The 25,679-nt window shown below is 29.8% G+C and overlaps 1 protein-coding gene across 1 annotated transcript in view; it reads right to left on the reverse strand.

Moving 5' to 3' along the window:
• Positions 1 to 25,679, reverse strand: part of LOC129234365 (cell adhesion molecule DSCAM-like) — a 76,638-nt gene that overhangs the window by 35,739 nt on the left and 15,220 nt on the right. Inside the window, exons 10-18 of the mRNA XM_054868358.1 lie at positions 23,806 to 23,967; positions 20,390 to 20,668; positions 17,533 to 17,649; positions 14,551 to 14,718; positions 11,988 to 12,269; positions 9,956 to 10,075; positions 9,284 to 9,430; positions 7,039 to 7,323; positions 4,367 to 4,486 (exon numbers count right to left, since the gene is read on the reverse strand). Of these exons, the coding sequence (XP_054724333.1) occupies positions 4,367 to 4,486; positions 7,039 to 7,323; positions 9,284 to 9,430; positions 9,956 to 10,075; positions 11,988 to 12,269; positions 14,551 to 14,718; positions 17,533 to 17,649; positions 20,390 to 20,668; positions 23,806 to 23,967 (1,680 nt within the window). The remainder of the gene's footprint in view (positions 1 to 4,366; positions 4,487 to 7,038; positions 7,324 to 9,283; positions 9,431 to 9,955; positions 10,076 to 11,987; positions 12,270 to 14,550; positions 14,719 to 17,532; positions 17,650 to 20,389; positions 20,669 to 23,805; positions 23,968 to 25,679) is intronic.

A 25,679-nucleotide genomic window follows, 5' to 3' on the forward strand; every position in this document is an offset into this window, starting at 1 on the left:
TTCGGGCAGTTCTGGATAATTTTGTAAGAGTTGAAATCAAAGTAGTGATTGGAGTTCCAGCAGTGTTAAGCAATACTAACGTGTATTCAGTAATCCGTTTATTTGCTAAATGACGTTGGATATTTCCTGTTATTTCTCAGCACAAAGGTATTCATTTATTTCTCATGATCTTAATTTTTTATTTTGAAGCGCAAAAAGTACCTTGGAATCCCACATGGGTATGTGTATAAATGAGATAGACCGCGTGCATATTGAAAAACTTACCTTTTAATTAAAATTTAATAATATTTACTTTTTATTTTCAATATTTTAATGCATTGTTTTTAGCCGTTCTATTTGGTTTATAAGTTTTGAGCAAATACTATCTCAGATTAAAAATATAATTTCGATTAGTGTTAAAATTTTTATGCTATTTTCGCTTTAAATAAAATAATTTTTTTAAGAAGTGATAGTGTGGTTTACAATCCCATAGCTCTGTCGAATTTTGTGTAAAACTGTATGATTCTAAGATAGATGTGAGCAAAAATGACCAAAAGTGTAAAACAATAAATAAAACATTCACGTTTAAAAATTTAAAAATACGCCCAAAAAAAGGTATCGGATGCAAGAAAATAAATTAATAAGTAGCGATAATTTACAAACAAAGGTCTAAAATTGGAAAATCACCATCGTCTTCAAACACACACACGTACCCCCCCCCCCCCCCAAGAGAAAATGTGACAAATTGCTGCTGATAAGCAAAACGTTTCTGCTAAATCTTCGTATAGTGTAGCTCTGATAAATAAAGGAGAGACTTTGAAACTGTTTACTTGTTTAAGAGGGTCCAGTGAAAAAAAAAACATATCACTTGTGTGGGTTTGAGTTGGAATAATTTCGCAAAACTACTAGGTATGTAATCAAACTCAACTCAATGACAGTTACCCTTCCTTATTATTTCCAAACGGAGTAAACGTTGTTAAGGTATGATTTTTTCTCTTAAAATATTTTCAAATTACATTTGATATAATTAGCGGGTAGCATTCAACCTACGGCCCACACCGCAGGTTGCGTACTGTTGGTTTCTAAGTTCTTAATTTTCAAAATTGGTTGTGTACTATTATCTATCTTCATTAACGACATAGGGTAAAATGAAGTTTTCCATTAATTCTTAGTCTCGGGGTAAAAAAATGACTCTAAAGTGAATGTAAAAATAATTTTATTTGCTAACAGTCATAGAGAAACCCTTTACTAACCCAGTTATTCTCAGAGAGTGTTAAGTTTTGGGCACAATGCACAAAGTTTTATGTCTGAATTCATCCAAAAGAAGGCAAAGGATCTAAAGGTAAAACATTGTAGTTTTGTTTCTTGACCATGCCCTAACTGACCCTGTTTATTTTTAATGAATTATCCACAATGTATGGTATCTGACATTCTATAAAACGCTTTTTGTTCAAGAAAAAGTTTATACAGAATATGGTTAGCTTTATACATTGACGGTAATATACAGGGCGTTCCCGTTTAAAATCTCTATTTTCACAACCGTTAGTCCTAGATGCATACTTCCAACTGCAAAAATGGTCAAAGTCAGATGCAGAGTTGAGATATTGATAGTTTAAAGCAAAAAAAGAAAAGAGTCCAACTTATATTTAAAGAAAAAAAACTCTTATTAACACAAAATATTACTAACACAAAACAATTGACATTTGCAGAGCAAAACTCAAGGACATATTTGAATTCAAATTTTTAAGGAACCATGCACAAAATCAGTTCGTAACTTATCGTCCTTTTAGAAGAATGACAGGTTCTCGAAGTAATAGAAAAAAAAAGGGGAAAAGTATTTAAAATTTTCATTCCTATTCAAAAATAAATGCAAATATTATGCCATGATACGAGGAAAACACACTGAAATAGCATGAACAATTTGAAAAAACCCTCTCTTTGCACTCACATAAATTAAACCCTTGTTATCATTACGGGGCGCGGGAGCACCCCGCCCCGCCAGCAGCAGCCAACAGAAGCAAATCCACCGCCAAAGACGAAAGGAAATAAAAGCGACCAAGACCAAGATTACACGACAGAACAAGTTCGGGTTTTTTGGGTTTTTCAGCCCTCCGTATCTCAGCCCCATGAAGACCCCCGGAGTTGATTTTTGGTACACTCAATCTCTAGTAGCCCCTGACGCCGTAAACCAAAATACAATCCCCTGCACCATCATGGGGAGGAGGTATTAAAGTTATAAAATCGCTGTTCAAAAAAGTTTTCGCCTTCTTTGAAGGGACTACAGTCCAGACGAAAAAAGGAATCAAGCTGAAATTTCGAACACACATTCCTTGTGCCCTACTGATGTGCCTTTTGTGCCATTTGACCCCCCTCCCCTTCCCCTCTCGTTTTTACCCCCCAAATTGTACCTTCCCGGGTTTCTATCACAGCCCACCGGGGTGCTACGGTAATGATTTTTTGTATACATATTCTTGGGGGGCCATTGAGTACATATACAAAAATTCAACCCCCAGGGAGATCATGGGCCGGAGTAACTGAAGTTTGAAAATCACTAATTCTCCCTAAATTATCATGTACTTACTTTCAGCTCATAGGGTTTGTTTATCTCGGACTGCAATTGCAACGTTAGAACAGATCTAACAGATCTAACAGTTATTCCAAAGTTGTCTTAGGAAATGAAATTCAATCAAGACTAAAACATATCCAACAGTTGCAACTAGACGTTAAATCGCGGATATCACAAATTTGCCACAGCGACTGCGCATGCGCGCAGACTTAGCTCATTGGACTTTCTGTTTTTCAGATTCTCTGTTATTTGTTTATACTTAAGCAGAGAAACAAATTAATGAATGAGATTAGAATGCTGTCCCCCCCCCTCCCCAAAGTTTTGCCGATACGAAATTTCCTTCCCCCTGTTTTTTAGTTTTTATATATTTATGGAGGGAAGAAATTTTAAATGTCGGCGCGAAACTGGGGTTAAACCATTACAATATTTTACGTGACAAATTATATGAAACTGTACGCATATGAATACGGCACATATAACTCTTTAATTGAAAGCGAAAAATAGCACTTTTTTATTGGTTTGCTTTTTTCCTAAATTAATGGATTTTTCACAAACAACACATAATGAATTGAGAATGAAATACGTGTGTGGATATCCGTGCTTTGCAGTAATTTGTTAGCTGAAAATTTTTTTACAATTAATTTAAGCAAGACTTTCAATGAGCTTAGTCCGCGCGCAACATGCGCTTTCGCTATGGCAAATTTTGGATATCCGCGATTTGACATCGAGTAAAGTTGTATAGATCTTCTGACACATTCAAATTTAAAATATTTAAGGGCTTAGTTTTTCTTTTGCTTGGTGATAACATGCGTTATTTCGTTTTTTAAATGAACTTTTAAACAAAACTAGGTATTAAACAAGACAAAGACTTCTATCAAGAAAAAGGTAAATCACCAAACAATTAAAATTATCCCATAAAACGTAAAATAATCCACGATTTAAGAAAAAATGTAATTAAACAAGAAAGTGAAAAGCTAGATTAAAATAGCCCTCAAACTGTAACACATTTAAAGAAACCTTCATGAAAATGTTGAATAATCTGTCAAATGAAGAAACCGTAGTAGAATTTATTGCGAAGTTGTAAAATACTTGAAAACAATATAATTTAAAATATAGTATTTTATTATCCAAGAAGTTTTCTTCTTGTCAAAGTGAAGTGGTTGCTTGGTGAGCAAAAAGCTTCCCGCAAACAATATAAACAATTTAAAAGATCTATCCATATTTCTAAGGAGTTGAAGGTGGGAGGAGGTTCTAATGGAAGTAGCTGTGATGGAAAAGGAGAAGAGGGAGGATGATAGTTTGGCAGATACTTGGCGGGCAAACTAGATATAACTTTTTATGGCTGAGGGTTTTTGGGTTTAGGATGCAGGTTTTCTTTTTTGTGCGGAAAAGTTAAAGGTTTTCTTGGCGGGGAAATTTTTACAACAGGGTTGTTTTTGATGAGATATCTATATTTCCCCTCAAAAGGTGTTATTTGTGGCGAGTGTAAAGTGGTGTAAGTCACAAAACGCTGCGTATCATATCTCGGTGAATATTGATCGTACTATTAGGAAACTTTTATGTTGGAATTATTTTTCAATGCAGATAATTTCCCTAAACATAAGTTAGGGAACCTAGGGCCCGTATAAAAAGTTAAGTTTTGTATTTTATGACTCATTTTATTTCTTGCTTCAAACTTTCAATGTCTTAACTCTACAACTGACTTTGAACATTTTTGAAAATGAAAGTAGGCATCTAAAACTAACTATTGCTAAAATATAGGTCTTGCAGATTAAACAGGAGCACCCTGTATATGTACTTTGAGTATATAAAATAATTTACCCTTCAAATAACTCCATGTTATCTCAGGAAGAGGGTAACCAGCAGCAAAACATTCTAAAGTTACTTTGCTGGCTAATAGTCCTTCCACTCCAAATGGCTCTGTAACCCATTGAGGGGGAGCTGAAATGTATGATAAGAAAATGTACCAGTAATGTAAAACAAATGCTTTTGGACATACAAAAAGATAACTTCAATTAAAACTCTACGCTTTGAAGATGTTAAATAAACAATAATAAAAAATAAATTTTTCCGTCGGAAGTTTTACAAATATTAAACTCCTCGCCTAAATGTTTTTAAAAAATTCACTTTTAAAATGCTTTTTTTTGCCGAAAAATGGTCGTGAAGATGAGTGTTAGATGCCTTTTAATTGGGTTTGGTCTGACACTTCGTCACAAAGGGAATTTTCTCTATGATTTTAAACATAATTGATTCGAGTAGCATTTCATAACCTGTAAAATGGAACTCATTAAAATGTGCCTTTAAGATGAACTCGCGAACATTCACAGAATAAATATGAAATTGTTATTTACAATTGCCCAATAAACATCAATTTTAGATATCAAATTGTCCCCAAAATGCAGTTTTAGCCTGTACCGAGATCGATTAATCAGTCTGGATCCGCGCTTCTGGAGAATCAACTCTTGATGCCTCGAAATAGTTGTTATTTTCATTGAAGTATCTTCAAATGCGATAACTTGTTCTAATGAAAAATAATATTAACTTTTATTCTTCTGAGAAGCAGTTATTGACGGCAATTTTTTGTTTATCAAGATAGAACCTTTCTGAACGAAAATATAAATAAAAGCAAAAACGAATGTATTTGATTTATTACACTTTGAACGTACGGTTTAACGTAATATAAATGTTTATGCAACAGGGCACTCTGCTGTACCCTGTAATACTTCTTTATTAATGTAGTACAATGTGGAACTTTATTACAAAAAATACCAAAAAAAAATAATAACTTTGAAGTATTTTTGACGCATCTTTTACTGAAATAAAAAATACATTTCTTCCTACGTAGAATTTTTTTTTTTAAATTTACTAAAAGTGATTTTGTTTAAGTACTCAAATGTTACGTTTATAAATGTATTTGAAAAGTAATAAACTTGTAATAAATTACTTAATTTTACTTCAGAATGACGACTTAATCGTATTAGCTAATTAATTTAAAAGAAAATTCGCGTAGGTGGAATATAAAAGGAATCTTTTTTTTTTACAAACTGAAATAGATTTAGTAACAGGGAACTTTAGCATATATTAGGTTTAAAATCTAGTCGCGAAACTCGATGCTTCGACAGATAATTTCGTTAATGCAGTTCATTTCATGTAAACTTTAAATGCAGGTATAAATTTAAAGTACATTCGACTTCAATAGAAAAAAAAAGTAACATAAACGAAAGTAATTACAGCTGAATGCAAAATTACAGCAAAAGTACTTTAATGTTTGACTTAAATGATAACCATTCATGATCGTAACTGTCAAGTACAAATATTTTAGTATATTCACCTAACTGATTCCAAAGTTACAATTTCTTTTACAGTAAATCCAGGTGTTACATTAACGTTTACTGCAATGAATGCTTCAAAGAATGAAGTTGGATTTTATTATATTTAATGCTTAGTGAGTAACATAGTAACTTAGTGAGTAATATCAGTGGGACAATTACAGAGTTTTTTTTTAATGATAATCTTAATATAAGCAATCCAAAAATGATAATTTCTATACCTTTCTTTAAAAAGTAAGTATACATTGCCAAGAAAAAGATACCCCATAAAGTCCAATATTATTAAGATAGAAAAAAAAAATCAATGAGTGGTGGAAATTGAAACGTAATTTAAACTGAGACCATTTCTTTGGTTCATTTTTGTATACTCAATGATATAAGAAAAAGAATGTTTGAACTGGTGAAATAGAATAAGAGTATAAAATCATGGCAATTTGAAATAACTTCTTTTTTTCTTCTTCTCCTATTCCCCTAATTTATCTTTAAACATATTTGTAGCAGATTTGATGCATAAAAAAAGAGCATTGCAGCTGTTTTTAAAGGGTAATTTCAAAAATGGTTTCTTAATTTAAGTACTATTAGCCCTGCTTATAGCCATTTTCATAAGTATTTTATTTTCTGTTGGCAACACTTTAAGAAGTTTTTACTTAACTAAACAATCCTATTTTCAAATAAATAAAACTTGTTTTTTTAGAAACAGTTATTTCCCACTCTTTCATATGACTTAGGCCAAAAAGTATCTCAAAATACTGTTTGAATGATTAAAACAGTTATGTAAAAACAAAATGTATATGTTTTATGAAATATGAAAAGTATTATTGATTATATTAGCGACATCTAATACACTCTGATACTGCCTTGTAGTTCATTGCAATATTAAATGCAATGCATCTTGAAATTTCATTAAAAAAAAAATACATTTATGAGAAGATCAAAAGTAATTATTTTTCTGCCAAGTAAATTACAGATGCAAAAAGCAGTTTGCGTGCACGTTGGGAAACGGAGTGTCAAAATTATTTATGTTATTGACATCCGCATTTTTATGGTGACACATATAAGACTGTCTGCCTTTTCAGGCAAACACAATAGGCCCTTTAAACAGCTACATTAGAAGGGAAAAACAATCACGATGAAATAAATTCTAGGGAAAACCCGTTAACTTACCCGTTACTACAAGTGAAACCGCGTAGCTGTCATCTCCAAAGGAATTGGAAACACGGCAAGTAAAATTTCCGCTGCTGTATCCTGTTAGTTTTTTCACAGTGAGGAATGACACTTCATCTTTGCTAATAATTTCGTATTCTACACTGTTTTTCAGTTCTGACTTTCCTTTAAACCATTTAAAGTGGAATGGTTTACTACCTTTTCTTACTAAGCATCCAAGTTTTACTTCTTCTCCTTCTGTAAGTTTCTCAGGGATACTGAACGGTTGGATTTTGGGAGATTTCTCTAAAGCAGAATGATTGAATTAGATACTGCCTCCGTGTACATTAAAATAACATTATCTACAGTGCACAAAAGAACTTATTAAATAAGAATGAACAATACTGTTCACCGTATTCAGTTCCCGAAACCACATATTGCACTTTAAAAAATGGGTGTTAAGGGCCAGATTTTATTGAACATTTTAACTATTCTTTGTGTTTAAAAAAAACATAACTTTTGCATTAAAAGCGGATTACTAGTTCATTTGGAGTCGTAATAGATAGTAGCTAAGAAATTTCGAAGCGAGCAGTCTTTTCATTTTAGGATCACGTGCAGATATATTTCACAGTAGAAAAAGAAAAAAAAAATTGCCTTACACTGTATTTAAAAAGATATTTCTTTAGTAAATTATTTGATAATATTTGACGATAAGAACATAATATCTTGTACTTTTCATTCCATTCAAAATGAAGATGTTTCACAAAAAAAAATCAAAAAAAAAAAAAAAAAACTCAAAAACTTTAACTACGGCAATACTTTAGATGATATAAAAGAAGCATTCAAATGAGAGTCATTGTTTGTAAAATACTCTTATTCGATTATTAATTACAATGCATTTATTTTGAATTAAACATTTTTTTATTTTTTTAAGAAATAACATCAAGCGTCTGAATGAATATTTATTATGTTTACTTACTTAAAAAATGACTTTGCGCAAAAAATTGCATTATTTTTAACTTTCACTTTTTTTAACACTGAGGAGGAGTTATTTTACTTAAGAGGTACTTCTTAACCCACGTAATATAAAACTACATACTGATATTCTTCAATGCTTGAAGTAGCTATCTATTCCCAACATAGAATTAAAATATAAATATGCGTAAAATCAATGAGGAATTAGGAAGATTACATTAGACATAATGAATTACGAAATACGTATGTATGTTTTAAGTTAATGTTTAACTATAATCGTTATAAGAAAAAAGTGCTTGAAGCTATAAATAATACAAACTGATCTATATTTCTTTTTATTTCGTGTTGAATTAATGATTGAAAAATACGGTAAGCTCTCCGCTTAGTAGTTGACTCAAAGTTTAAATTATAAACATCAACGTGTTTAAAATTTTATGCGATAAAAAAGTAGGTAAAGAAAGCACAAATGCAGTTTCAAAGTCATATGCCAGAAAAATGCAAAAAATACAAAATTAGTTGAAATATAATTATTTATTATTGAAAAATCACATACCTTTTGTACTTGATGCTGAAGGAGTCAGAAGAAGGAAGCAGATCACCATGAGGTACAAACGAATGTTCTCAAACATTCTGATGCTTTTTAAGCATTAAAAGTAAGTATGAAAATTGTTACATTACATGGATTATCTCTTTGAACCTGGATACAATTTAATACATGCATTGTAAATCGCAACTTATACCGGGAGCTGCTCTATACATTTAGGTTTACACGTCTCGTTTATATCGCTTAATCGCTTTATTCGAGCTCGTAGGTAACTAGCGCCACATATCGACAAAAAGGTATACTATTTTAGGTTATATTTCAACACAACTAATAGCCAATTTGTATTAAACATGACCAACTGTAATGCTTTTAAGTGGTATGAGCTACTATTAGACTCTTTAAACACAAAATTACAATATTGTAGAAATATTTACTTGCCGAAGTAAGTAATAATACTAAAACATTTTTAAAATACAACCTTTGATGCAATATTGGATTTCCTAACGATTCCAGAAAGCAGAAATTTTAAGTGTTGGATAAAAATTACTTGTTGTTGTTGTCAATTCATACACACAATATTTTCCGTTTATGACATCTGATATTAAGGTGCTTGTAGAAAGTTCAATTAACAATTAAAAGGGATACATGACACAATGCGAATATATTGTTTTAATTCATTAACCATTTCCTGTTTATATTTCACTTGGTCTCATTTTGTAAAATATACGCACAACAATACATGCTTACCATGAATTACTAATTTAGAAGATTTTCTTAAAATTTCACCTATGCCGTTTTCTACATTACAAACATACTCTCCTGCATGCTGTGTATTCACACGTTGAATTGTGAAATTGCCATTGACAGCTTGCTTAAGAACTGTTGTTTCTCTCCCTAGAAACATGATATAAAGCATTTAAATAAGTAAAAAAGATATCATACTTCACATTAACGATATAAATTAGAAAATAGAGGAACATAACAAAAGAAAAAAGATACAGAAAATAGAATTATTACCACCAATTAATTGTGTTACAACACAAAATCCTGGACCTTTTTCAGTTTCTTAATAACTTGCAGAGAGCATTATAATTTTCTTAACAGTACCTACATATTTTTGTCTCGTGAGCAATATGAGCTCCGGAATGGGTGTAGATAGGACTTGACCAAAAATACCAAGAACCTATATTCTATCAGTTGAAGTATACCAACTTCCATGGTATAGGGATGTATCCCCTCAAAAAACATTACCTCCACCACAAAAAAAAAAAGTCATTTAATAAGACGTTGACAAAGCAATGCAATCATCTATTTGTTTGTGTCAAATCAAAATTATTATTCAATAGTAGGGTAGTAGGGGGGACAGTGTATCGCATTCTAGATAGTTTCAAAATAATATAATAAATAAACTTATTTTACCATTTATTTTGGTCCATGTGTATTTTGGCAATGGTAGACCATCTGCTTGACAAAATAAGAAAATTTCATCTCCTTCCATTGCTTCAATATCTTTTGGTTCAATCCTCCAGTGAGGTGGAGCTAATGAAAAGAATATTTACATTTTAACTAACTAAATTAAAAGTGAATTTGTTTTCTAGGAAGATTTTTTGCATTTATTTTAAAAATACATTTTTAAAGCAAACTCATATCGATTACAAACTCATTTATTGAGTCAAGACATTAATAAACGGTAGTGTCCAGCATGAGCAGTAATTATTTATTATATAATAACGCTAATACATTGTGTCACTATTTCAGATGTGTTTATTAGCACTTGATTTTTTTTTATTTATTTATTTTTAAATTGTATTTCCTACCCTACATCAAATTCTTTCAAGGTATTTGAAGACATATTTTGGAGTGGATGTAATTTTGTATAGAAAAGAAAAATGCGGCAACTTTGAAAAGCTCGAGGGATTAGCATTTTAACGAAACTTATGATTATTATTATGAAATGGAATGTTATACAATTTAGAAATTGCCATTTCCCTTCTAAAATTACCTCGCAATTCTTATTTGGCATGTTTTGATGTTCCCATACGCTTCTTGCAGCAGTTAAGATACATCTAGCGAACTCAAATACTTCCTTTAAACTGTGCAATAACAAAATAAATGTTAAATTGAGCAACAGAGACTATGAATTATGTATTTCTAATGTATTTCATTTTATTAATACTGAATATGAAAGATTGGTACGGTAAAGTTGAGCGGAATTATGCTGAAAGTCTCTGTTTAGCTTGTTTGTTGGTTTAGATGAAAATTATTAACAAAGTTTATTTTAAGTTAATAATTATGTTTAAAAAATCTAAATATTTGTGTCTTAAACCTTAAGAATACCTAAAAGTAAAAATTATTTGTTATTGACTAGAGTTAGACACTAGCCTTCTTATTCATAAGTATCCCATTTTTTAAAAACGCTCACGAATCTCATTAAAGCAACAAAACATTAACTTCAGAACTTAGCGTTAAATTAATGACATTTGCAGTGTAACGAAAAAATAATTTAATTCGCCTCTGATGAAGTTGATCAACGCAAGGTTTAACTACTCATATCTAAAATTCTGAATCATTATAATGAAAATAGTAATTAAATAATGCAAAACCAAACAACGTTAATTTTAATTTGGTATTTTCTCATAGAATTCCTTTAAATCATTCATAAATAAGTGCGCAACATAAAATGTCGTGTTCGCAATTTGCGAGAAAAAAACTGGTTTTCGTACTGTTTTTCAGACCTTTGTCCAAAGCATACAATCATATTCAATAACCTTTTTTTAAATTTGTGCGTAAAAAATATTTTAAAAGTTGAAAAACAAAGGTCATAATAATAATACTTTTATCCAGCACTAAATCCCTACTGAATTCGTGCATCACATTTTGCATATTCTAAACGAAAGTACTGATCCAACCATTTTATTATCACTCTGTAAATAATAACGAACACATCTTAGGAAAGAACATTTTCTGAGGAAAAAAATCTGTTCATAGTTATTTCAATTAGATTTCTAAGTATGATTGAAGTTTCATTAAAAAGTATGTTGAAAATCCTAGTATGTAGAAACACAGCGAGTTTTGCTCATTTTTCAACATTTAGGGATCCAAAAATGAAGGATAAATATAATTATAGTGGCAAATTTGATTTTAAAAAGGTTGAAAGCAATGTTTTAGGAAGAAAGGTTTTTAAAACAAAATTTTAATCACTTGAAAAGTATTTCTTTAAAAAATGCCGCACAGATATATTTACGTTTTATGCAAATTAATTTTCAAATTTTATTTAAAATAATTCATAATTTAAGAATGTTTTCATTTATGTTTGTTTTATTTCTACATGATTGCTGATTGATTAAATTGTATAAAAGCTGGATGATAATATTTTAGACAATCAGAAAAATAAACAACATGTGGTGCATAAAAGATAGAATTATAGCCGTAGGCATACTTCAGCTCTTACCTTCCACTTTTAGTACAGCAGAATGAATATTTTTTCCAAACGGATTAGATACCAAGCATGAGTAGTTTCCAGAATCTTTCGGAGAAACCGGGTCTATTGTTAAAGCTGACATATCATCTAATGTTTTTATTTTAATATTTCCAGTTTCTGACAAAATTCTATTATCCTTAGACCATCTGAACGTTAATGGTAGTGTTCCTTGTTTTAGAAAGCAAGCGATGGACGTTTTTTCTTGAATTTGGACCATTGGCGGAAAGGCAAATGGTGAAATTTTAGGAGCATCTAAAAACAGATAATATACTTATATACACAAGCATTTAAAATGTATTCTAAAGCAGCACTATAAACTTTTCAAAGCATAAAAGCATTTAAAAAATCTTGAATTGGCTTCCCGATTAACGAGAAATTTTATCTTTTGAAATTTTTATTTATTATTGTTGATACATTATATGCGAACGTTTTTAGTTAGCAACCAAGGGAAAAACTCATACATTTACATATTAGTTCATTTACGTATTTCTGGGTTATAAATGCACTTCATCTGTGATAATAAGACAAAATGAAATTAATTTATTTCTTGTCAATATTTTGCTTTTATTGTGTCATTTTTCAGTGAATGTTATTATAATAATAGTAAAAATTTAGTAAATTGGTATGCATAAAAATATGTTATTTAATACTTTATTTAAGAGTTAAACAAGAAACTATAATTTAGTTATTTGTGACGGTATTTTATTAGATTTAAGGCATAAACAAGATATTGACTGTGCTACACTGTTAAAAGATTTCAGTTGGGATTTGAGAAATAAAATTTTTTAATCACAGTATTATCAGTTCAGAGTTTTCATATTTTCTATGCCCCTTTCTCTTCAATATTTAATGAAAAGTGAGAGAAAGAAGTGAAAAAATATATTAAAATTACGTAATTCAATAAAGTGTTTAAAGATTGTTTTCATAAATTTTGCTATCAAAGGTGCATGGAATAATCCTCATTCATATATTTTACATAAAGAACTCGAGCAAATATAAATACTTTACAGATTAACCAAAAAGATAAAATGTGTTTACTTACCAGAGCCAAAGCAATGTTCTACGATCCACATGAGTAAAGTGAGCTTGAATAGTTTCTGAAACACAGGTTGCATTCTTTTTTCGGAAAAGCTTGATGCTTCTAAAATAGGTTAAAGAATACTTTGAAAAAATTCTCTGAGATTAATTCTTTAATCAGACCAACGCACTTTAGTACCATGGCGTCAAGAGGAGTTTACGTTGTTAGTCAACTTTGCGAGGACCGAAGCGTCGAATCGTAGCGCCACATCACGGCAATACGAGAAACAATTTGTAAAAAATATAATTTAATGAAACTACAGAAGGCTTAAAAGTAAACGTAAGAGCTATACCTAAAAGTGTAATCATTACTAGTACAATTGTTTTCATTCATACTTACATAAATTTTGTGTTTTAATGAACACAATACAAATTAGAGAATTGAGAAATTTTTATATTTAGCAATTGCGTCAGATTTTAAAAGCTAAACTTAATGAAAACTTGTGTTGGGTATTTTTCAAAAAGAAAAACTAGATGGAATTTATACTACATTTCCAGTATTTTTCAAGAAATAAAGAACCAGAGCAAGCAAGTATTCACATAAGCAGTAAAAGCGTTTCTACTATAAAAATGCAAGAGTAACGTGAGGCTGAAAGCTCACAAAATGTGTTGAAGTCTGTATATCCCGCAAGAATAATACCCCTCTGGAGGGGGTATTAGACAACCATAGGATCACTATTCGATGTTGATGCGAATAGGATTTTATGAAGTTTAATGATATTGAACGATTATCATTATGAAATACATGTATGTCAGCAAAATATACGTTCCCAATATAGCACATAACATTTAAATTTGTCATTTTTAGTTGACAACCAGGATGTTTTCTGCAGGTCATTTAGCTTTTCGGGAAAAATTAATCAATCCGCAGACTATCATTGCTTTGAAACGCAACCAATGATATTCTTTTGTATTTTAAAATTTGTGGACTTGAAGGATCAAACATCTGTCATTCAAGGATCAAACATCTTTGTTCAAACATCTGCCATATTTTTGTATACTGCTTTATAGTTAAAATCATATGCTAAAAACAAGTTATTTTTTCAAAGAACAATATTCTCTAATATTCACTATTTGGCGGCAATTTAATGCAAAAATGTCTTCAAGAAATATGTTTTACAATGCAATAAAATTAAATTTATAAAATGCATAAAGTATTTTTTCCCAGTCGTATTATGATTTTACTAATTATAATCCTGTTAAAAATTAGTATAGTGCAATCGCATCTCTTGAACATGACCTTTAACTCTGACCTTTATGCACATAAAATAGACGAAAGAATTTTGTCTACAAATGATAATAATAATACAAGAGTAGTGATTTTTAAATTGGTTAAAAAAAAAACTTATGTCAGGATAGTGGAACAAAGCAACTACAATTGAAACAGAAATAAATCAATGCATAAAAGCATAAATTGGTAAACATGTTTAAAAACATATTTATTTTGTCATTTTACCGTAAACAACCAGAGATGCTGATTTCTGCAGTGTTTCCCCAACTTCATTATTTACTTCACATAAGTAAGTTCCTTCATGTTCCTTCAAAACAGGATTCAGTAAAAGAGAACCGTTAATATTTTCTTTATTTTTGTGCATAAATGATACTTCCTGTTTTTGAGCAGAACCTAAAAGATAAAGACGTTTTTTTTTAATACAATAGACTTTTTTTGTTCATAAAAAAATTAAACGAACATAAAATATTATACTATTGCTTTGTATGTTTTGCCTTTAAGCATGAATAATACAGTTACTGGCTTTCAGTTACGTATAAATTGTTCAATGTGAATCATTTCGTTAAGTAATAAATCTGGTACAAAACTATTTAGAAAAGTAACGTTTCAAGTTTCACAAATATACTTAAGAGCGTTATTTATCACAAATGAAAAGATACCTATTATCTTTTTCTTCAACGTTTTTCGAAACAAGCTATTTTCAAATAATCAGTGCTCTTTTCCTAAATTTATGTTTGTTGCTTTTATACTTCGGATGTTTTATCTGTTTAAATACTTAAAACATTTTGTGTAAACTTTTTTTAACTTCGTTGAAAAGAATTCTGCGCGAAAATATTGTTAATAGTTGGTTGAAAAATAGTTTTGCACAAACTAGGCGAATTTATTTAAAAAAAAAAAAAACATTTTATTAAGCAGAAATAAAAAATTAGTCAATAAAATTTATGGTATTTATTTTCTCATATATCTAACGGCTCCAAACATTCTCGAACATACATTTTTAAAAATAAAACAAAATAAACGTATAAAGTAAAAAACTTTCACGTATAGGGCAGAATTGGCAAATAATTAAAAGTGGGAGAATGGGACTGTTTCTCATCTCAAGCGCGAGAATTTAGTTCCACGAATCTAACAATGGCTGATTATTTTGATTATACTACATCTTTCTTGTAGCAATAAATTTGCTCGAAAATATACTTCATTACATATAAACTAAGGATAATCAATGCGAAGTAAATATTTGTCAATTCAAGGGGACTTGCTGAATAATCACAACAGTTATTTGAATATTCAGATCTGCAGTCTTTAAAATCTTATTTAGCGGTATAGTGTTTGAGAACCGCATTCGTTCATAATTAATTTTTTCTTTAGTTGCTTTTGATGATATGAGCTAATATAGTTGTATTAACTAACCATCCCCCTTTGTAGAAAATGAAAACCAATTTTAAAAACCACTGTAGATATGCAAAACGTAAATTTCCTTTATTTATTTCTTCCTTTCCTCTTTTGATTAAAGATTTCCTGAATTAAGATGCTCCTTAAAGTAAGCGAGCATGAAGTGCAAAATGATTGGAAACTTTTGACGAAGTATTTTAGCGCAGCTAAAAAGGAAGTCAGTCATTTCGGTAATATTGACATATTACCGATACTAAGAGATGTTTCTTTAAAAAGTAAAAATTCTATTGAGTTTATCCGCGTTAAATTTATGAAAAAGGCTAAACTTTCGCGTTTTGAAATTTGAATTCTTTATTTTTTAAAATTATCATAAAATTAAAACAACAGAAATGAAATAAAATTTTAATGCTTTAATACTACAGAAAAACCTAATGCAAGAAGTGTTTTAAAATGCAAAGTAAGCTAAAACGTAAAACATTCAGCTGTCGTAAAAAGTAAATTTTGAAAAACATGAGAAATTTTCAATGTTTATAAACTCGCGAAAGCTTAAATTACACAATGATATTATTCAGTTTAATACTAGAACAGAACTAGAAAGACAATTGGACGCATGTAGGCGTAGGCCCAGTCGTGTTTTGTTGTTAAATAAATCGTTTTATAAAAAACTGATCATAATGTAGCTTTCTGACTTTTCATAGTATGACCGTATTTAAAGGCCTATTTAAAGATTTAGTCATAACCTTCATAGCAGTGTAAATATTGATACTTGAAATCTATAAAGACGGAAGAATCTGCACTGATCCTTAAGGCACGAATATTTTACAGTTAAAACAGACATTATCTTCTCTTTTTCTATTAGCTGTTACATAAAAAAGTGTTATTCAGTCAAATTTTAACTTGACCTTCCTCTTTTCGTGGTCTGTTGGAATTTCAACTGTTGCGTAAATAAGATATTTTGTTCTCAAAATTGTTTTTATCTCAAATATTCAGATCAAAACCCAATATATCTTGTTTGTTATTGGGTTATTTTTAATTTTTAGTACGTATTTAGTAGCCAATGGAGTCGTTTCCATAATTTTAAAAGTATTTTTTTATGAAAGAGCATGTTTAAAAACATAGGATCTGACCATTTGTTAAATAATTTGTTTAAGTTTAATATTTTTAAAAAATTACTTAAATTCGTGCGCTTTCATTATTTACGCTTCTGCCGATGACTTCACAAATGATGAAATGCCATTTAGTGTTGCCAATAACACAGCAAAATATTTAATCTGCATCTTTATTGACGTGTATTAGCAGCGATATAGTTGATAGCAAGCGCAGAGCGAAATTATTGAATACGCTTCTTGATTATCATAACGTGTAAACGCGGTCGAAAGATGCGCAAAAGTGCATCAATTGTGATGTCATCAAGACTACACTTTGTTTGAAAAATCGGACTTTTTAAAAAATTAATTAAAAAATGTTGGGGAGATAAAAGTACTTTCTATGTCCATGTTATTTTGTTTATTTTATTTATTTATTTATTATTATTATTATTATTATTATTATTTTTTTGCTATTCTATCAATTTCAGTGACTAAAGGTAGTACTTTTGACCGAAGGAAACTACCCCATTAGTTGTACTCTCTCTCTCAATCACTTTCTTTTACTTTTCTAAAAGTTTGTACGGAAATTGCATTTTTCAAAAATGCTATTGTAATTTAATAAGCAATGTTCATTCAGATTGATTGGAAATCAAATTAATTTATGCAAAATTATATTTTGCAGTGAATTATATAAACAAACTGCTTTAAAGGATATTTAGCTTCTTACCAATTTTTTTCCAAGTAATTTCTGGGGACGGCATTCCTCCAGCATAGCATGATAGTGATACAGCCGACCCTTCTGTTGTTTCTTTATTTTCTGGTTCTTGGATCCAAAATGGTGGAGCTTCAGCGAAAGCAAAAAAGTCAGAAAAGTAAATATTAGCCTTTTTTTAATATAAATGGTGTCAGAATAAACTGAAACTTTTAAAAAATTTAACATACTGCTCTAATAATTAGTGCAGTTCTAAATGAATGTTTCAAGGTAAATAAAAACCTAAAAAAAAACAAATAAAATTGATGCTCCTCAATTTGTACAAAAAAGTTTGAAATTGATAGTTAATTAGCTGTAACGATATGTTTACAAAAAAAGTCATTGGGGGCTTTATGTATTCTAAAACTATAATAAATTAGTTCATTACGCCGCATCATCCCCTTGAGAGAATCCATGTTACTGTAGCATTTTTCAGCGGGTATTACTATTTATGCTGAAAGGAGTATTCTTGAAAATGGTTCAGGGCAAAAAATAGTAATATTTTTAAGATTTGCTGTTTTTTTCAGCAAGAAGGATGTATCTCAATAATTTCTTCAAAATATCGTGTTCATTTAAAAGGTTATCTTGCTAGACTTACTACACAGTCATAAACGCATTAAAAGTTGATCAGTAAGAATAGATAAAGGAAATCTGTTGTATACATATGGATAGAACACATGGGACTAAAAAGGTTAATTATTAACTGAAAATTCTTCTTCTTTTTCTTTTTTTAGCAAATATATATATATATATATATATATATATATATACACTTTATGCTTTTATCATAATTTACTTACAATAATATTTAAACGCATGGATGAGAAATCAGTTCTTTAATTTGGCATAAGCAAATTAATTTTAAAAAACCCCAGCAAAATTAGATACATTAATTAAAATATCAACGCATGAGATATGGTATAAAATATTATTATTATTAATATTTATTTATTTATTTAATTATCTTATTTTATTTTTATTTACTTCATTATTATTTTTTGATTAATTTAATTTTTATTTTATTTATGCAATTTTTTTACGGGGACATATAAAAACCTTTGAGGACTATTCTTTTTTCCACCGACTAGCGGTTGAGAACCATTCGTTTTAAAACATGCAAGGAAGAAAAAATAATAAAAGCAATTTCTTGGCAGAATTTCCCATGTTAAGCGACTTAGAAGTATTCATAAAAATAAAGTAGCAAATATATTAGAAAAATTGTAACTAAAAATTGTTGCTTAAAAAAGTTACATTCAAAAAATATGGAACTTACATAGTTTACAGCCGTATTTCTGACTGCAAATAGTTACAGAAATCAAGTAATGCAGATTTTATTAGTGAAATAGGAAGTAGGGGAAAGTGGGGTAAAACCGGGAAGCCGGGAGCAAACCGGCTACCACCTTCAAGTCCCTGTAAGCGCTGCAATCGCGTGGACAAGAGAGGAACTACATTCCACCTTGATGAAAAAGCAGCGGCCATTTAATTATAACCTAATAGATTCGCTTCTTTCGTCCCTGTGAAAAATATTCTGTTTGAGTGGTTTTTGCTTAAAATTTTTGAACAAAACTAGATTAATTATATTATGTTCCTGTTTCTGCAACAGTAAAGGCGTGTAGATCTCTTTGTACAACATTTAGATACGTTCTTTATCATTCTAAGTAATTGCCTGTAGCGTTCTGTATAGTCATATGACGGCATTTTTTATGAAAGTTGTACGTGTGAGCAAAACCGGGTACTAACCGAGGGGCGAAACCGGGCACTACCCCCCCCCCCCTCATGTACTGAAGGAAAGACACAGCCGAAGGAGGACAAGTGAAATGGAAATACTGTCATTTTGACGATCTTCCAATACAATCTTCATCTTAAGGGCAGCATTAGAAGAAAAGAAAAAGAAAAATAATAGAAGACCCAACATGGACGGAGTAAAAGAAAACCTGAAAGAAAGATAAACGAGAATCAAAGGAAAAGCAACATTATAAAGATGCCAAAAAGGAACAGACAGAAAATAAAAAGCGACCAAAAAAAGAAAAACCGAAGGAGCAAATGAGGGATGAGTCCAAGGTGAGAGGATGACAATGCTGCCTGCATTTACTGCAGTGAGCTTTATTCGCCCTCCAAGGGTGGTGAGGGATGGATCCAATGCTTCCAATGTCGTCGTTGGGTCCATGAAAGCTGCTCTGGGGCCGAAGAGGAAGATAACTATTTTACTTGCGACTGGTGTCAATACGCCTTATATTGTAGCAAAACATTACAGGTAAAGACAATTAAATTTACTGTCAACTCATCAATATGCGTCATTTTATACTCATTCTAGTATGTTATGACAATAGTTAACATTTGTCACTAAATAAAACTAGAACTTTGTGGAAACTTAAAAAAAAAATTATTTTCCCATAGCAATAACCTGTCTACCCGGTTTTATCCCACTAGTGGGGCAAAACCGGGTAAAATGACTTTTTTTAAGCAAAAACATCAATAAAAATTAAAACCAAAAACACTTATGGTTTTGAAACTGTGGTTGCATTAACAGATAAGTAGTGCATACTTTTGCAAAATGTTGTTCCTTTATGGTAAAAACTGATTTCTGGAAGCCTGCAAACCTCAGGATCCGGGTTTCACCCCACTTTCCCCTATAGAACTAAGAGGTACCTAAGGGAGAGGGTAGAGGTTCTGTATTGTGTATGGCTGATTGTACACTGAAACTTCATTTTATTTCGGTTCACTTCGAATCAAATACATACACATAGATTGTGCTTTATACAAATTCAAAATCCTTACATAAAATGATGCATTATTGCATAAAATAATGTAATGCACTAAAAATTAAACTTACCTCGTACAACAAGAAATACAGAGTAACTAGTTGTTCCAAAGTCATTTTTGACAGCACAAGTATAATTTCCTGCAGAAGATCCTTTTATTGGATCAATAACCAAATTAGAAAACTTATCGTTCATCTGAATTTGATTGGAAGGGTATTTTATCAAATTCCCATTTTTATACCATTCAAATCTTAATGGTGTTTGTCCTCGTATAACTGAACAGTGTAGACTTGCAATATCTCCTATTTTCAATTTTGGCGACAAATGAAATGGGTTTATCTCTGGGGCATCTGAAAACAAAAAAATTTTAATTTATTAAATATTTTTATTATGATTTTTTAGATTCGCGTCATTAAATTTACGTATATGACTTATATTTAAGATTTTGAATAATTCATCACATTTTACGTTGAGAAAAGATAAGCTAAATTCGAATTAAATTATTTACCCGGTATTTACTACTCTGCAGAGCGCTACCATGGAGGAGGTAAAGTGCAATATATGCAGAAATGAGGTTTTGAGATGTTTGAAGAAAATCGTTTTGAATTAATTACTAACAATAAGAAAATGTTGGAATTTTACGCTTCTGATTTTTTTTTTTTTTTTTGCTTTACTTTTTAGCGCAATCCAAGTAAACAAGCTTATACAATAAAGCTAAACTACAATAAATGATAAAAATGCAAAACAAAGAAAAGTGTACAGTTTGCAGATAAAGTTGCGCAGATACAGCGCATTATTTTCAAATAACGGTTTTAATTAATTAATATAAATATTAAGTATATACTAACACAATATTATAGGATTTCAATTCATTTTTATCCTTAGATTAGTTTTTTGGCGATTTATACTATATTAGTACTTAAAATTGTTTGATAATTTACAAACAGCATTAAAATACATTATGAAGAGAGTTCTGCGTTCACTGGATACTACGATAACTATGTTTCTCCAAATTCAATGACTGAATTGAAAAATTTTTGAAGTTTAATGAGAAAAAAAACATAATGCCTTATTAAGGTAACGAAGACCCATTTTTGTTTCATAAACAATTGTTTCTTTAATTTCTTGGGTACTAAATTAATAAGAGTAACATTTTTACCCATAAAGGCAAAAATAATTCCTTCCCTTTTTTAAGGATCAGTGGTAATTTAAGGTTACCCCTGCCGTTTACTCCCTTTAATTCATTAAAGTAAAGTTAATGTATTGTGCTTTTTTAAATATACTGGAAGAAATCGCACTGGACTAAAGATTTAAAAAAAAAAAAAATAATTAAAACAAATAAGTTATGGCTACGAAATATGTACGTAAGTTCATTGTATTTTCCAAAAAAAAAAAGAGCTTTGATTTACTGAAAATTAAAATTACAATTTCATTAATTAAGGCATTATAAACATACGAACTGAAACCGACTATTTATGGTTTAATGCAGTATAGCTTTTTAACAAGTAAACTAAATCAAAGATAAAAAGGGTCACTTAACAATCTTTTTTATTATGTTGTTATTCTATAATGTCAAGAGAGAAAATATTTGCTAAAAGTTGAAATAGTAATTTGAGTGTGAATGATGATGTGCTAACTGTATATGAAATATAGTTTGCAACAATAGGAAAAAGAGGAACTTAAAATCAGTGCTTTGTAACTTTTATTTTTAGTTAATTTTACCCTTATCTCACTAAATTTGGATCATATCTAGGAGTTTGGATTTTTTACGCAACTATTTTTTATGCGTACTTTTGAAGCATGAATATTTATTAAAAATTCCAGAGTACCTATTTATCTATTATAAGCACATGTTTAGAAATAATAACATGAAATGTAATTAAAATTGTTGGATTATTATTGCAAAAAATAACATGAAACAACAGATTAAAGCGAATAGTGAATGAACGTACAATTAAATAATATTAAGTAAAAAGAAACTTACCGTTACAGTAAACTAGATTTGTTGATGAGGCCAAAATTATTCCTGCGAACTGAATTAAGATTTCTCGCATGATGACAAGTTGTTAAAAGCCGATAACCAATGTACCAACAATGAGAATTCTTGATTTAGTCAAACAGTGTTGTTAAATAACGGTATATGCAGTCTTAATTCGTTTCAATCATTACAAATTATAAACAATCATAACATTTCCTGCAAAAAAATCTCGATTAACTCCAAAAACTTACAGTACGGTCCCGATAATGGCGTTTATGCAGCGGCGTGAACTGCTAACTATAATGCATATCACAAACTTGAACAACTAGCGCCACGTGTGGGCTGAAAGTTGAATTATTATTTTTTCTTGGCAAAAGCTTATATGAACTAGTAAACGGTAACTTTGTAGAAGATTTATCATTATATTTATTCAATTAAATGCTGAGAGAGTATATTGTTTTTCTTGAAAGGTTTTGTGACTGCCAATAATTTTTACAACTATTTTGGTTGCTCTCTGTATGAAGTATAATTATATATTAAATGAAATGCTGGCGTGGCACATAAATTTAAATACTAAAATTTCATGTCGATTGGCAGAAAAAACAATTAAAATTATTTGAATTTTTCGCGAATAGGATAAAATTCCTACGCATATTTATCCTTTAATAACGTATCACAGGAGAAATTAGATACTTCACAGGCAGAATTAGCAATAATTGTTGCAAAATAAAAATAATCTCGTATGAAGTAAATTATTTTCAAGGGCGTAGTTTATGCAAAATATTCTGATAACAGAGTAAGCAATCTAAAACAGTTTAACCAGATAAACATTTTCCGCTAACTTATGCAATACACATTGCATTTTTAATGACAAAAAATAGAATCACAAGTACTCTTTGCATTAATAAACCAGTTTGTTGAAAAAACGAAATAATCGTTTTTTGAAAACTATTGTTGGTTCATAGTAAAGAGATACAGGTTACACATTAAGATCAAGTTCAATAAAGTATCATAAAAATCAGTAATATTTTCAAGAGTTTCCATTACACATATGGCAGAATAATATAAGCATAAAATGGTTATGTGAAATTGAAAATGAGTAAAATATCAACAGCGAATTTTGTGATATTTTTTGTAAAATTGTACGCAATTTTTGATATACATAACGTTCTTGTACTGTAGTTATTACTTATGCATAAATATTAAAGTGTTAAGGCTAGAGTTGCTAGACCTTAAATTAAGAGTGTTTAAATTTTAAAAACAGCTTTCGCTCACAAAACCGTTAATTTATATATACTACACAATTTTTGTTCAATTTTGCTTTGGGTGCACATTGATTTTAAAACATTAAATACTAATAGAAAGTAAACAAATCATTTAATACTATTGGTCATTTACTCAGGTCATAACATACATCGGTAAGGAAGACATTGAAAAATAAAATTTCCTACAGTAATTTCAAGACAAACAACTTTTAGTTATTTACAAAATTTTGTGTTACAATCTCACCAATTACTGATAATAAGACTTCTTTTTCAAGTGTTTCACCAACTCCATTGTTAGCTGAGCAAACATACACCCCACTGTCGTCAATTTTTATGTCGGATAAATGAAGTGAACCATGTTCTATTTTGATCCGACTGTGCGTAATGATATTAACTCTATTATTATCTGAAACAAAAAAGAAAGTCGACTATTTAGTTTGTTAAAATGTACTTAAACTAATGAAATATTTTATTATATAATAAAAATTATTATTTGTAGAAATTTAATCTCTAAAAGAATAAAATTACGCGCAACAATCTCCTTGCACAAGTATACATTTAGGTACAAGTATACATATTGGTTGTCTCTAAAGTATACTCACGGTGAGAAGAATTACCCTTTCAGTGTACTTATACGAACGAAGTCAATTATTTGAAATGTTTGTATAAACCTTATTCGTTTTAATTTTTATAATATTTTAGGACAAATACATCGTTTATTAATCACGGTATAGTAGATCTAGATTTAAAACACATAATAAAAGTATTACGTTTTTATAAAGTAATACAAATTTTCTGACCCTCTCCTCTCCCGAAATGGACACTCACTGTTAAAAAAAATGTATTCAAAAATGAAACTCTGAATGTATTCATTTTTTTTAATACAATTGATTCAAAAATGAGTAAATGTGGCATCAAATACAAACATACGAGAAATACGAGTCATGAAATGAGTACATGTGTTTCTCAAAATTGAACCTTATTGATTCGGAGCTATATTGAGTAATGAAAGTATTCAAAAATGAGTAATTTTTCATTATTTTTGAATACCCATTTTTAACAGTGCTTCAACAAGAAATATGTATTTACTATCAGTTTGCGCCAAACAGTAGGATCGCCTGTGTATTGAAGCAAACTATTTGTTTACAAAGCAAATTAAATAAATAAATAAGTCCTCAAAGTATCTAAAGTAAAAATAAGTATCTAAAGTAAAAATATCTCTGAATTATGAAATAACAAAGAGGATCACATTTTATTTACGAGCAAACATTCTGATGAACTTTGACGCAAAATAAAATATGCAGTCATTCAAGCAATGCTGACCCAAACATAAAATACTAAACGTCCTAAACAAATTTAAACCTTCGTAATTCCAGCGAATCATCAACGTAAATGGACTACAAGCATGACGAAAACTTAAACATTTATTTTATTATCATGTTTTTAAATAGCTATGATTCGAAGATTCCAGGAGTCAAAGCAAAGAGAAAATAGAGAGTTTTTTTGCCCTCAAAAAATTACACATACAGCAAAAGTTAAAAAAAAAAAAAAAAAACAAGCAGAGAAGAAAAATAATCATTCAAAGTAAGACATTTAAATCAACTATAGAATTGATTTAAAATAAATAATATTCAAGAAACCGGGAAAAAACTACAGCCTAACAATTACAATAAGACAAAAATATTATTTCATCTGCAAAAATAAATTATTCTGAAATAATAAGTAAGACCCCTACTGCGTTTTTACATATATTTTAATACCCTTTTATATGTATCAAAATCTAATCGTTAAGAGAAACTTTTACGCTTATTTTAAAAACTTATATGAGTGACAAAAGAATACATAAAATAGATAACAAGAACTAAAATATGTATAGTTTTTTGTCGTAACTTTGAACCATGTGGAACCTAGCACTATTTTATATTTTTCAGACTATATTCGTCTGTAGAAGGAAGAATGATGCATTCTGCTGTCATGGTTAGCACGTCAGTTTTCTCCTCTTTATTTTACAATATACGTTGACAACACTATACACAACTAATCATGTAGTCTATTATTTGTATAGTTAACGTTTGGAAGCTGTTTCTTGTATGCTGATACGAACATATCTTGCTTTAT

The sequence above is a fragment of the Uloborus diversus genome, chromosome 1, assembly GCF_026930045.1.
Source record: "Uloborus diversus isolate 005 chromosome 1, Udiv.v.3.1, whole genome shotgun sequence".
Classification (NCBI taxonomy): Eukaryota; Metazoa; Arthropoda; class Arachnida; order Araneae; family Uloboridae; genus Uloborus; species Uloborus diversus.